The sequence below is a fragment of the Saccostrea echinata genome, unplaced genomic scaffold (genome assembly GCF_033153115.1).
Source record: "Saccostrea echinata isolate AGI-Se365-2 ecotype Australia unplaced genomic scaffold, CSIRO_AGI_Sech_v1 ptg000033l, whole genome shotgun sequence".
Taxonomy (NCBI): domain Eukaryota; kingdom Metazoa; phylum Mollusca; class Bivalvia; order Ostreida; family Ostreidae; genus Saccostrea; species Saccostrea echinata.
Genome location: NW_026889782.1, coordinates 17,950,316 through 17,963,923, shown reverse-complemented (window position 1 = coordinate 17,963,923; position 13,608 = coordinate 17,950,316). Strand labels below are relative to the sequence as shown.

Genomic DNA, 13,608 nt, shown 5'->3' with positions numbered 1-13,608 from the left:
AAATGTCCAACAAACATTGGGGTTGAATTTGGGGGGGGGGGGGGGATCCTGTCCACAAGTACCTGTGGAAATTTCTTGATACATAAACAGAATTTAAAAGCATGTATTAGACATCTTTTGAAGGGGAGAGGGCACGGCCGTAATTAAAAGTTATATGGAGACTAGGAAAGAATGAACTGTCATTAAATTTTGGTTAAGAACTATAACCTAAACTCTTCACTTTCACATTTTCAATTACAGATTCTTGTTTTTAAAAAGCTATACATGTACATTTATATGTATATATTAGATGCATAAATTATGTTATTAATCATTTTATCTTAAAGAAAAAGTAAAAATCTCAATCAAACTTGTTCCGCATATTATGCTCTCTGATTCGTTACTCAACAGATGCTTCATATAAATGTAAGAAGGGAAGACTGCAGACTGCAGGTGTGATAAATTCACAGCATGCAGCTCCAGCCTTAATTCCAACTTTGTTCCAAAATATTATTATTCAACGCGAAAAATTAGAATTAGCCGATAGAATATTTTGAATCACTTCGGAAATGCTGCCGTAACACCAGACTGAGTTCACAATATATCGAGTGATTTTGATTGACAGGTGTAGCGCCGTTGTGCATGGATTTCGTGTAACTATACATGTACTGCAGATTGTGGTTGAAAATAATAAACAAACAGATCTAAAGAAAAGATATTGTATACTGTAAATATATTTGTTAAGAACCAGTTCATTCATGAAACGAATTTAGTCGTATTATGTGGGCCCATGTTAGATTTGACAGGTTGATTTACTAGTAGAAATTCAATGGACCACAGTCATTTAGGGTATTCCGAATCACCCAGCACATCGCGACTCTCGGTAATTTACCTTACCGCTGTACCTCGCACGACACATGCACAGGTGTGACAACCAAACAGTCATTATTAGTAAGGTCTATGCTTATTGCATACAACAAATAAAGAGGTAAACATAATGCGTTAACTAAAAGAATTAATTATTTTAATTCATTAACTTCCTATCCTTTTCGAAGAAAATGCCCGTGTAGAAACGTATTTCTCATCGATGTCGTGGCGTTGTTGGTGGATGAAACATGACATATAAGGTATCGATAGAACGGCAATTTTATAAGCTTTTGTGAGTATTATTTGTTTTTTATAACACCTCAAAAATATACTAGTTATGGCCGCATTTGTAGCCCCCTACAGTTTCGAACCACGTGTGTACATGCCCCTAGCCAAATAACTTGCACACGCTACATGTATACTTGTTATATGTCAGATTATTATTTTTTTTATAACATTGTTTTTCTTAAATGCAAGGGTTATGAAAGTAATGATTTGACAAAGCAAGAGCTATAATAAGACTATCCCGGGTCCCGGTATACACTTGATCAGTGTTGATCAATGTTCATATGTACGAGTACACGTATGCAAATAATTCGATAGCTTTTGGAGATTTCAACATACATTTTTGTAACACGCATATTTGTAATAACCACTTTATATACAAAACAAAATTTCATTCTCTTATATGGTAATATGGACGTCGTAATAGATCTGACTGAATGCTTGACATGCCTGTTTCAAAAACGTTTCCTAAGTTATCTTAAGATATGCCTATAAGTTATAACTTTAGAAGTTCCTAAGATTTATCACAGCTGTATCGCGAAACAATCTTATCTAAAAAAAAATTATAAGTCATTTCTTAAGTTGTGCCTTTAAGGACTAATAAAATAACATTCCCGCTCTATATACAACTCTCAGTATGGTATATATTTTTAGATTCAAAAAGGAAGGGTGCGAGGATTGGGGATTGCCCCCACTTTTAAAGGATTTGGACGCAAGTATGCTTAACTTTGCGAAGTGTGTTGCTAGATCTAAGCATTCACAGACACACCCTTTCAAGCCATCTTCCCTTCCGAGCACACGATATTTGTATTTTAATTTTTAAACATTGTTCTAGGTGTTATACATTTACTTTATTTTGTTCTTTTAAGGTATCTACGTGTAAATAAAATTTTAAAATGAATGCTTCGTAGCGAACACATGCGAGTTTATATTTTTCAAACAATCTTTGCCAATTACTACACTGCATGTACACGTTAGTTGTTTGTGCGGTGTAGAGCAACTATCAGAGTACACAATGTATTTCAACATCGAGGTGCCCGCGGCTCTCTGTGGCCACGTGTATGTAAACGAGGACTGGACTACAACACTTAAAGACACAAAGCGGCAGAGATGGATGAAACTGTTTGCTATATTACAAAGACTTGAATTATAGTACATGTATATTTGAAGGAATTTTTATTTATGTTAATGTTTATTTAATTCTATAAATAATAAATGGACATTCACAAGAGTGTTGGTAAAAATAATATGTGCGTAGCATGCGTAGTAATTACAATTATTTACCCCCATTCAATTACAATTGCAGATGAATTAAAATACAACAACACGGGATAGAGCAATACTTTTTTTAAATGTATTGTTGCGTGAACAGACAAAAACAGCGATTAAAATTCAAAATGATTTTTATGCATCAGTGTTTGGAATTAAGATTATAAAAGATCGGTAAAGTAATCTTACTGATTCGATATAATTAAAAACATAACTTTCCATTAATTAATAGCTCTTTGAACAAAATTGACATTATATGCGATTACAAATACTAGCTTTGTTTATGGCCACAGGTGGCTAGTACACTGGTGACCTCGATCAACAGCGTGGGATTCGGGTTACATAACTAAACATCGAGCTGAACATGGAGACCGTAATATGCATACAGCTAATGATCGTGAATTATTCAATGCATACAGTTTAAAATCACTTACAAAGTTTGTTGTAATAATAAACGTAGAAAGATAGATTTAATATTCTCCACTTTTGAACACTATTAACCTAATTTAAAAAAGAAGAAAAGAAAGACTAGTTGTAATAAATAATTTAATAGTGAACAATAAACCACGTTTTAAACCTTATTAAAAAGAAAATTAACATTAAATACCGCAGGGTATATTATTGATAGCAAGTCTGTTTAAGTTATACACATGAAGAGGTCTGATTTCCTTGCCGAATGAAAAACGTTACCTGTTTACCTGGCCTGCTTTCTAATACGTATTACGCAATACCCATGGTATACTCGAACAAAACAACATTTTCATTAGATCAAAAAGGTGTAAAAGAACAATTTTGTTCCCAAGATCCAGATCGAAATATTTACCGTTTTTGAGCTATAAAGCAAAAACTTTTAAGGGCCCAAGATCCCTAATCATAGGGGCCAGCCCCTTTTAAGTAGTATAATATGAAAGCCCTTGCAATTATGCACAACTTTTGTTCTACATGTCTTAACAAAATATTTCTAGTTTTCAAGATATAAAGGAAAATATGTCAAATTTTTTGCTGTTTTCCGCGTTCTAACTTTTGACCCCTCTCTAGTGCCATTTTTAATGCAAAAATCAAAAAACAAAAACCGATGTGCACAACTTCAATGCTTCCTCTTTTCAATTTCAAAGGGTTTTGTGCTCCAATTATAACCATTTCTGAGCCTTTGTCTGGAAATCGGAGGCATGCAAAATTCAATCAAAGGGGAATAACTCGTGAACAGAAGGTAATTTCCGAATTGTATTACGGTATTCTGACAGTGTTTTGTAAAGTCTAAAAGCTGTGAAAATTTGAACAAAATCTGTTTAAAAATGAGGAAGATATGAAGCGTCAAAGTTGGCGTCTAGGAAAAAAAAAAAAAGAATAATAAGAACTAGAGCAGAGCTCGTTGCAATGCAACGAATAGGTCTTCCGTCGGAGCTCCGGACAAAACATAGCGACCTTGAGTCAAGGTCATACAACATTTTAAGGTTATAAACAATCCTGTAAGGGGCATCAACTTCCAATGTTTCAACCGTAGAAAGACAGTAAAAGAATGTAAAATTCCCCTGCAGTGAACTTGAACTTGTCCAAATAATCGTGCGTCAAGCCAGGACACATTCTGCAGCTGGTTAAGAGCAAACACCATCTGTATGTCATCGACAAAAAAAAAAAATTCACAGTCACGTATTCTTTCAGACTATTCATCCAAAACATCATATTCTAAGTGACATCGAATTTAAGTCAAGGCCATTACACACTTTGGATGATATATTTATCATCTTTTCAGTGAAATGCAAATGCATGCAATTTTTTCTATTACAAAATTAAAGACCTTTTTGTTTGTTTGTTTGTGTGTATGTTGTTTAACGTCCCTCTCGAGAATTTTTCAATCATGTGGAGACGCCACCATATTTGCCGATGGAGATCTGCAAATTTTGACCTATACTCGGCACTCATGGCCATTGAACAGTGAAGGATCTTTTTCGTGCCAGCACCAACTGCCAGACGGGACTTCAGTTTATACAGTCTCATCTGAAGGATCGGTCTCTGCGTCCCATAGTGGGATTCGAACCTGCGACATAAGGATCAACTCCTTAATCCACGACTCTAGAGGAGACACTCTTACCACTGCGCCACGTGGGCGACTAGACCTTTTTGAATTTTACATTTATTGTATCAGTGACCTTGAACTTGCCTAAATGACCTATTTTAAGGTCAAAAACAACCTTTGAACTAATTATGAGCTTCCAGTGATACTCAATGACCAAGATATTCCTGAAAAAGAATATTGCACTTTTCTGTCAGTGACCTTGAACTTACCAGAAAGACCTTGGATCAAGGTCAAAACACATCTTTGGATCATAAGCAATCTCTGTATCAAGTAATATCTTCCAGTGGTTTTATATTACAAAGTTATAGCATGGGAAAAAATTAATATTTATCTGCCAGTGACCTTGAACTTGCGGGAAAAAACCTCTATACAAGGTCAGGACAAACCCATCTCAAGCAATCTGAGAAAAAGTTTCCTGTGTTCCTCCCACCCCTTATAAATTTATAATCCAGGCACGAGTTTTGCCACTTCTTCTGCCAATCTAGTACTATGTTATCTCAAACCGGTGGATCATAAGCAATCTTTGTTCCTAGTATGAGCTTCCAAAATTATAGCACATACAGTAATCTTACACTTTTCTGTCAGTGACCTTGAACTTACAGGAATGACCTTGAATGAAGGTTGTGGCAAACCCTTTTTGTCATAAGCAATTCCTGTATCCAGTGAGCTTCCGGTGACTCTCTATTACAGATAAATGAGTCGGACAAAACTTTGCTATTTTTTTAAGTGACCTTGAACTTGCCGGAATGATGTTGGATCAAAACCATGACACACCCTCATTAGTAATCTTTGTACCAAGTATGACCTTCCAGTTTCTTCATAACAAAGTTATATCCTGGGCAAACTATCACGTACAGACGGACAGCTAGGCAGACGGACAGTGTGATTCCAAGACTCAAAACACCCCCACCCCAAACCAACACACTTCGTTTGGGGGGATATATAAATTCCTATGTTAAATTATGAACACTCTTTCCGGCCCAAACCTTCTCCCTTGAATCAAGATTTGAAAAATAAAATGAATGTATGCTATGTTGGAAATTTTCTCATTCTAGTCCAGGGGTTCTTGAGAATACTATTTTCAAATGACCCCATGCGCGGATCTAGAGGGGGTTGGGGGCAGTTAAATGTATATACTAAAGCAAGTAAAAGTAACCATCCCCCCCCCCAGAAAACGCAGACCCTTCCTCGATAACGCGGATCTGTGTTAAAATGGTATGAAAAGTCTTAGGTATGAAGCTTTAAAAGTCAACGAACCCCCCCCCCCCCACACACACACACACACACAAACACACACACGAAATAGGTTTTTCACGTTTGTGAAAAGAATTTCTTTTTTTTGGCTCGTCAAGAAATTTCTGGGTTGAAATATTTTTTATTGGGATCCCCTCCCCCCCCCCCCCCCGTGGAAAAAAAATTCCTTGATCCGCGCCTGGACCCCATCTAATTTTTACTACATGTATCCGTTAAAAGAGGATGTGACCCTTCATTTGAACAAAACTTTACCAAAAATATTCTATGTTAATTTTCGTTGTTATGGCCCAGTGGTTCTTGATAAGATAAAAATGAGAAAATTTTACAAGTAACTTTAGAACGACAACGACGATAACGCTTATATACGCCAAGAAAGCAAACAAAGCTGAAAAATTATGAACAGAAAAGCTTACTTTGGGCCTTTGGGCTTGGGAGATGAGATACTTATTTAAGAAATAAACAACAATGTTAAAAAGTTCTCTGGGAAAGGTTAGGTTGAACGTGATCAAATCCTGTGAAGCCCTAAGGGCTTCTCAGATTTGATCAGGTACCAACCAAGTTCATTTCCCGGAGAACTTTTTAACATTGTTGTTTATTACTTTTATTTACATTTGAGACGAATTTTCTGAAAAGAACTGCATTTATTACACGAACGGCCCGCCGTATTCATGCTATGTTGTGACGCGAAGTGACCTAGAAGCTGTTTGGTCTTGAGAGTTCGCCTCGCTCCAACATTTGAATACTTATATTGCTGTTCAGCAGTCCAGTTCAGGATATATCTATTCATAATTAAAAAAAAAACAAAACAAAAAAAAACAATGATCGCTACTGAGAATGATCTTACTATTATTGTATGAGTTCTTTATATGAAGTCAAAAGCGGTGATATCGTCTTCAGTTTACATACCTTCAAAGGAATTTCGGGTTAAAAAGGTAAGCGTGATTTTAGGCTAATTAAAAACATTCTTCACACCGAAGAAAGAACTAATGATCATTTGTTGAACGAAAAAAAACATATATGTTTCAATAATTTTATCTTTTTCATCGCTTTAACGGCTTAGAAGTTCCGAAACCAGTGTCACCGGGACAGAAATATGTAGACAAGATATCATCTCGCTGTGTGATACGGTCACGCCATGACCTCTGACCCCCTAATAAGTTTGTACAGAATTGAACATATTTTCTCTTCAATAGGTTCACCGAAGAAAAATATTTGCAAATGTAAATATTAAAAATTGAAATTATTTTGTCATTTTTTTACGATCGACGGGCCTGCATTTCAAAGAGAGAGAGAGAGAATTTCTAGCTAGGTGTTTGAATAACAGTGACATCGGTTCAGAAAACCAGGTCCCTAGGAATGTACATGTATATAAAATAGGCAGTGCCTTTCTCTCGGAATTCATCACCTGCTTCTGTAAAGCTCCATCCTCGCTTGTACTTACACAACCGGCTGCGAAGGAAAACATTCTATTTATTTCGGGGATGGGGGTATACGTATAGCGATGAGAGGCAATTTATTCACCTATACGCTATACGTTCATTAAATATGAAGATTGCTTCTGAGTATTTGTATACGATCGCACGACTTTCGTGTTAATTTATAAAAGTTAGATTATATAAGCAAATAACTAAACTAACTTTTGTTCTAGATGAATTAAATAATTACTTAGCCGTTTGTAAGTTTTTTTTTTACATTTGTAAGAACCACTTTATTTTAAAAAACAAATAATCGTCCTATTATGGGCGCCCATGATATATTAGACAGGATGTTTAAAATATAATTCAGATATCGACATCCAAGAGAACAACACATTCTTTTTTTCAGTGGCGGATTAAGGAATCTAGAAAAGGGGGCCGACCAGTTTTGGGTCGGGGTAGGGGCCCAAAGCCACATAAAAATTGATTTATTAAATCTTGTGTATATTTTGGATACAAAAAGGGGGCTTGCAGGCCCCCTGAACCTCCTCTAAATCTGCCAGTGGTTTTTTTTTCATTAGTCAGCCCGTGGGTTGACTAGTTACGGTGGGATAAAACTGCAAGTACGCTTGCATAATTTGGAATTCTGGGGAAAAGATGTACACGACTTGTTCTAAAGAAACTCGTGCTATTTGCTCCAACCAACAGAGCTGACCAAAGGGCGTGATTCTTCACAAACACCTCTAAACAAAGACGCGACCTCGATCTATTTATAGACTGCATTGTTCTTCGTCGTTCTCGACGAAAAATTAAAGAAGAGATTGTTCTAAGTGGGAAATATGATACTATGAAAATATTTCAGTGCTTCTTATAGAAGATGAGAAGTTTATATGCAGAGCACATGATTTAACACTTGATTTATACCCTCAATCGCCGTTGCAAGTTCAAGGATTTGTGTGTATTCCTCTGAATGCCTGATGCAAGACTCCCTCGATCAATACCTGGCATAAGACAGGTACGGGTCGGAATTCACACAATAATCCACTTGCACAAAGGTCCCAAGACAGTGAAAAAAAAAGAATCTCTTTACTTTAATGATGAAAGTTATGAAAACGTCAGAATATCACTTAAGATGTGTAAATTCTTATAATTTACACGATGATAGACATGTACATGTAAGTGCCGCTAGTGCACGTGAACGCGCCCACAGGTGAGAAACTGACCACAGTAGAACTGCGCGGATTTATAGACAGCCCCCCCCCCCCCCCCCCCCAATTAGAGAGAGTGAGCGAGATGGAATCCAGTATCATTTAGGGTATACGTACTGTGTGTATAAAATATTTTGAATCTCCAGTTTATTACTTTATTTTGGAAGCAATTCTTTTCTTTCCTAATAACACTAAAATGGATGCTTAAATTTAGAAATTGAATTAAATATACATACAGTATGCACCCTCCCCCTTCCCCTATCATGCATTGCCTCGAACCTGCACGATTAAAAAACTTTTATCTAATAATAATTAACACAATCTAACCCAAGGTCTACCTTCCTTTTCAGCATCATAATCTATATTATTTATAAAATTTAACAGTGAAAATGAAAATGTATACATTCTTACACGTTCAATGATTGGGATCATAGTGGCTTTGTTCATTTCTGAAACGAACTTTATCTGATGTCCGCGCCCACGAGAAATTAATTGGAGGTCATCATAATGATCACGATGTAGTTTAACTAAAATTTATTCTATGCTTTATTATTTATTATGTACAGAATTATGTTACAGATAAGAAAACGACTGGGCGAATTTTAACTTAGACGACAATGACTTTTAGTGAACACAACATGATGGATAAAACAAATCATATACCATCACAAACCAAGAAAGAAACTGTCTGTATTCCAGTGGCTGACTCTCAGCTTTTTTTTTTAAAGCTAATCTTCTTATAAAGACTTGCAGAATAAGCGAAATACTCCAGATATTTAATAAAAATCTCGAACCCGATCTAAAACGCGTTGACAAAGTCAAACCAGACGGTTTTAGTTTTTAGGGCATTTTTACAGTGATATGAGAAAAGTCTGATAATTGCTGTTAATTTTAAGAAATAAAGTTCGTCATTTTTCAACCTCGTTCGGTATAATATAATTTACTGATAATTTTTTCCGTTAAGGAGGAACACATGGGCGAAGGATAAAAAAGAGGTATTCTGCATGTACATGTACACAACATTGTTATTGTGTACTCGGATTAAACCGAAAATCCTTCGTTACATTGTATTTGGGTATAATTTTCACATGTTCTCAGGCGAATATTCATTTATTTTTATCTGTCTAAAGATAATAATTTCAGTTGATAGAGAAATGTTTTTATTTCATCGTTTTTCCCCATCCTTTTGATTTACACGTTTGCGTTGTACACAAAAGCGTGTGTTCATATACCGCTGTTTCTACGCGCTATCGATATGATCAGGGAGAACATGATATTCTCCAGCAATTTATTTTTATGAAAACACTCAATGAAAACATATTAGGTGAAAATATATATACCGATAGTATCTTAATATCTTATTAGTATATACCTGTTTAATTGCAATGTAACCAAGCGTAACGATCGCTGGCCAGGACTTTTTTGAATATAATTTATAACCGTTATTAAAACAACTCGTCAGCTGAGCGGACCTATGATTTAAACAGTAAAATAGGGAAATTCCAGAGTTCGAAGTGTATTTATTTTGGGCGCTCTTCCACATAAACAAATAAGACCGCATTTACGCGTACTTACATGCATGTACCAGTAATTCGTATCATGGGAAAATTCAGTTCATTAGATGAAATAAAACAAATGCATAAGGTTAATCTTCCTAAACAACACAGTTTTAAAACAATCTCTAATATAACTGACGGTATAAAATAACAAAGAAATAACGGGATTGTGTAAACTTGTATTTAATTTGGAATGAGAACAAATCTTAACCTGTCAAATCATTTATAAAACATACTTCGTTTTCCAGACACTAATTGTCGTGCGTAATCTTCACATGCACTGACCAAGAGGTCACAAGTTTGAAATGTATGGCTTCTCATTGCGTGAGTTTTGTCAACACATGTCGGAGTAGACTATCTAAGACAATTGATTCCCAAAGAAAACTGCATAGGAAGGTTTTTTTGTACACTTTTTAACGGGTAAAATTCATTCGACGCTCGATAGAATTTTCAAATACAAGTGAAATATTTAGGTTACTTGCGTCCGACCTAGTATTTTGTATGCAATAATATTGTAAGTTAGGAAGAAAATAATACAAACTCAAAAGTACTTAAATTTATTTTCGATTTTCCTGACAATTAAAAATGTGACCTCTACGTACAATTATCGTAATAATTATATACATGCTGTTTAATGTTCATGAAAGAAATAGCAACTCGTTAAATGATAACATTAGAGAGATAAATAAACTGTTTCTTTAATACGCAAACAAAGTGGTCTTTTCGGTATTTGAAATGCATTGAATTTGAAGTCAGTTAAGACTAGTTGATTAAAACGAGCGAGTGATAAACAGTAAGACGAAATAATATGAAAGATTCTGAATGATTTTAAAGTAATTTTTCACAAAGCGCAATTATCTCGATATCGAGAAATACAATGTTTATAAAAATAAAATTAATATGCAACTTTCTTGTAATTCAGCGAATAAAATATAAATTGAAATGTACTAGCGACTTAATCAAAGATATTATAAAATAATCTGAAAGATTCAACATATTCATCCACTCATCACTTAGTTTACAAAATGTATTTGGAAAGGCCATTCTATGGTATGTTTTGTGTATGACCTTAGGTCGCTGGATCACACGCCGATTGATCCCCGGTGACCTCCTTTGCCACGCGCTATCGAGGGAGGGGTTACATAATTGTAAACACACAAGGTGAATGTAAAAGGCGTGTACTTAATGGCTGTGAATGGTCTATGTTTAAAGTTTCGTTTTATTTTCTAACTTTTTTCCCTGTTAAGTAGACTGGTTTATCCAAATTTGAAAACAAACGAAATAAAAGGGAAAGTTGTCAGTAAATAATTTAGAAATAAAGCTCAGAACACTTCAAGAACCCGATTCTAAAGAATATTAGCATCTAATGTAGCTAGGTTTATTATTTATAGTAAGTTTATTTTAATTACACGCATGAAGAGCTCTTGTTTACTTGCTGAATGAAAACGCTTACCTGTATATGTGTTATGCTTCTAGCTCATTTAGAACACAAGACTCAAACAAAATAACGTTTTCTTGAGATCAGTAAGATGTTAACTAACAACTTTAATTACGGCAGCTTTTTCGAAATATTTCGATGTAAATGTATTGTTGCGTGAACAGACAAAAACAGCGATTAAAATTCAAAATGATTTTTATGCACCAGTGTTTGGAATTAAGATTATAAAAGATCGGTAAAGTAATCTTACTGATTCGATATAATTAAAAACATAACTTTCCATTAATTATTAGCTCTTTGTACAAAATTGACATTATACGCGATCACAAATACTAGCTTTGTTTATGGCCACAGGTGGCTAGTACACTGGTGACCTCGATCAAAGGCGTGGGATTCGCGCGTTGGGTTACATAACTAAACATCGAGCTGAACATGGAGACCGTAATATGCATACAGCTAATGATCGTGAATTATTCAATGCATACAGTTTAAAATCACTTACAAAGTTTGTTGTAATAATAAACGTAGAAAGATAGATTTAATATTCTCCGCTTTTGAACACTATTAATCTAATTTAAAAAAGAAGAAAAGAAAGACTAGTTGTAATAAATAATTTAATAGTGAACCATAAACCACGTTTTAAACCTTATTAAAAAGAAAATTAACATTAAATACCGCAGGGTATATTATTGATAGCAAGTCTGTTTAAGTTATACACATGAAGAGGTCTGATTTCCTTGCCGAATGAAAAACGTTACCTGTTTACCTGGCCAGCTTTCTAATACGTATTACGCAATACCCATGGTATACTCGAACAAAACAACATTCTCATTAGATCAAAAAGGTGTAAAAGAACAATTTTGTTCCCAAGATCCAGATCGAAATATTTACCGTTTTTGAGTTATAAAGCAAAAACTTTTAAGGGCCCAAGATCCCTAATCATAGGGGCCAGCCCCTTTTAAATAGTATAATATGAAAGCCCTTGCAATTATGCACAACTTTTGTTCTACATGTCTTAACAAAATATTTCTAGTTTTCAAGCTATAAAGGAAAATATGTCAAATTTTTTGCTGTTTTCCACGTTCTAACTTTTGACCCCTCTCTAGCGCCATTTTTAATGCAAAAATCAAAAAACAAAAACCGATGTGCACAACTTCAATGCTTCCTCTTTTCAATTTCAAAGGGTTTTGTGCTCCAATTATAACCATTTCTGAGCCTTTGTCTGGAAATCGGAGGCATGCAAAATTCAATCAAAGGGGAATAACTCGTGAACAGAAGGTAATTTCCGAATTGTATTACGGTATTCTGACAGTGTTTTGTAAAGTCTAAAAGCTCTGAAAATTTGAACAAAATCTGTTTAAAAATGAGGAAGATATGAAGCGTCAAAGTTGGCGTCTAGGAAAAAAAAAAAAAAGAATAATCTTAATCATCACAATCAGTAGAAGGTCTTCCGTTGGAAACGGAAGACCTTAATAATCTTAATCATCACAATCAGTAGAAGGTCTTCCGTTGGAAACGGAAGACCTTAAATATATTAGCATACCAAATGGGAAACTAATAACATTTGTTACAACTTCGTTTTGTTGAAGTTTGTTTAATTATTGAGAATCGACTGAGTAAAAGAAAATAAAAATCCCTACCGATCAGAATTTTCAGGAATGGAGTAATAGCTTGTCCGTCGCACGTCCCGAAGTCCACTATATTGACAGGTTGATCACAATATTCATTTAAACCTAAAAAGTTGAAGGAATAGAGTCTAATAAGATTCGTTCGTAAGTTTTGCATTTGCTGTAATTTTGAAACTGTTTAAATGATTTTCCCCCTTGTGTATATTTGTTTGAATCAAATTTTACTTGTATGTTAGAATTTCGTAAGGTGCTACTCACTTAAAAAATTTAACACAGGCTCCAAACATGGTTCAAGAGTTTGATGAAAATGATCCGAAAGTATAAATGTTTCGTCTGGCAATCTTTTATATTCCATCATGTACTACTCCCGTTCAGGTATAAAGACAGAGTATATTATTTATTCAGGGCGTCGATTGTTTTAAAGGCACATACAAGGGGTTATCAAAAAGTTCATGGACTTGGTGCGATAATATATTATAATTATTTAAACTTTACTTTAAAAATTTTAAAGAATCGCAAAACAACAATATCTTTAGAAGTTTTAATCTAATGTCCCATCCGAAGACTTGGAATTATAAAAATATGTAAAGTAAGGGTTTTCTGGTTCAAAGTATCATTATTTTCTGCAAAAA

General features: G+C 34.7%; 1 protein-coding gene across 2 annotated transcripts in view; it reads right to left on the bottom strand.

The window, feature by feature from the left end:
• LOC133199029 (uncharacterized) overlaps positions 1-13,370 on the bottom strand; it is a 54,066-nt gene extending 40,696 nt beyond the window's left edge. The window contains exons 1-2 of one of the 2 annotated variants that reach the window (XM_061334917.1): positions 13,235-13,370; positions 12,989-13,081 (exon numbers count right to left, since the gene is read on the bottom strand). In XM_061334917.1, the coding sequence (XP_061190901.1) occupies positions 12,989-13,081; positions 13,235-13,334 (193 nt within the window). In that variant the 5' untranslated portion in view covers positions 13,335-13,370. The remainder of the gene's footprint in view (positions 1-12,988; positions 13,082-13,234) is intronic. The other variant, XM_061334916.1, reaches the window with a different exon arrangement.
• Between the last annotated feature and the right edge of the window lie 238 nt (positions 13,371-13,608).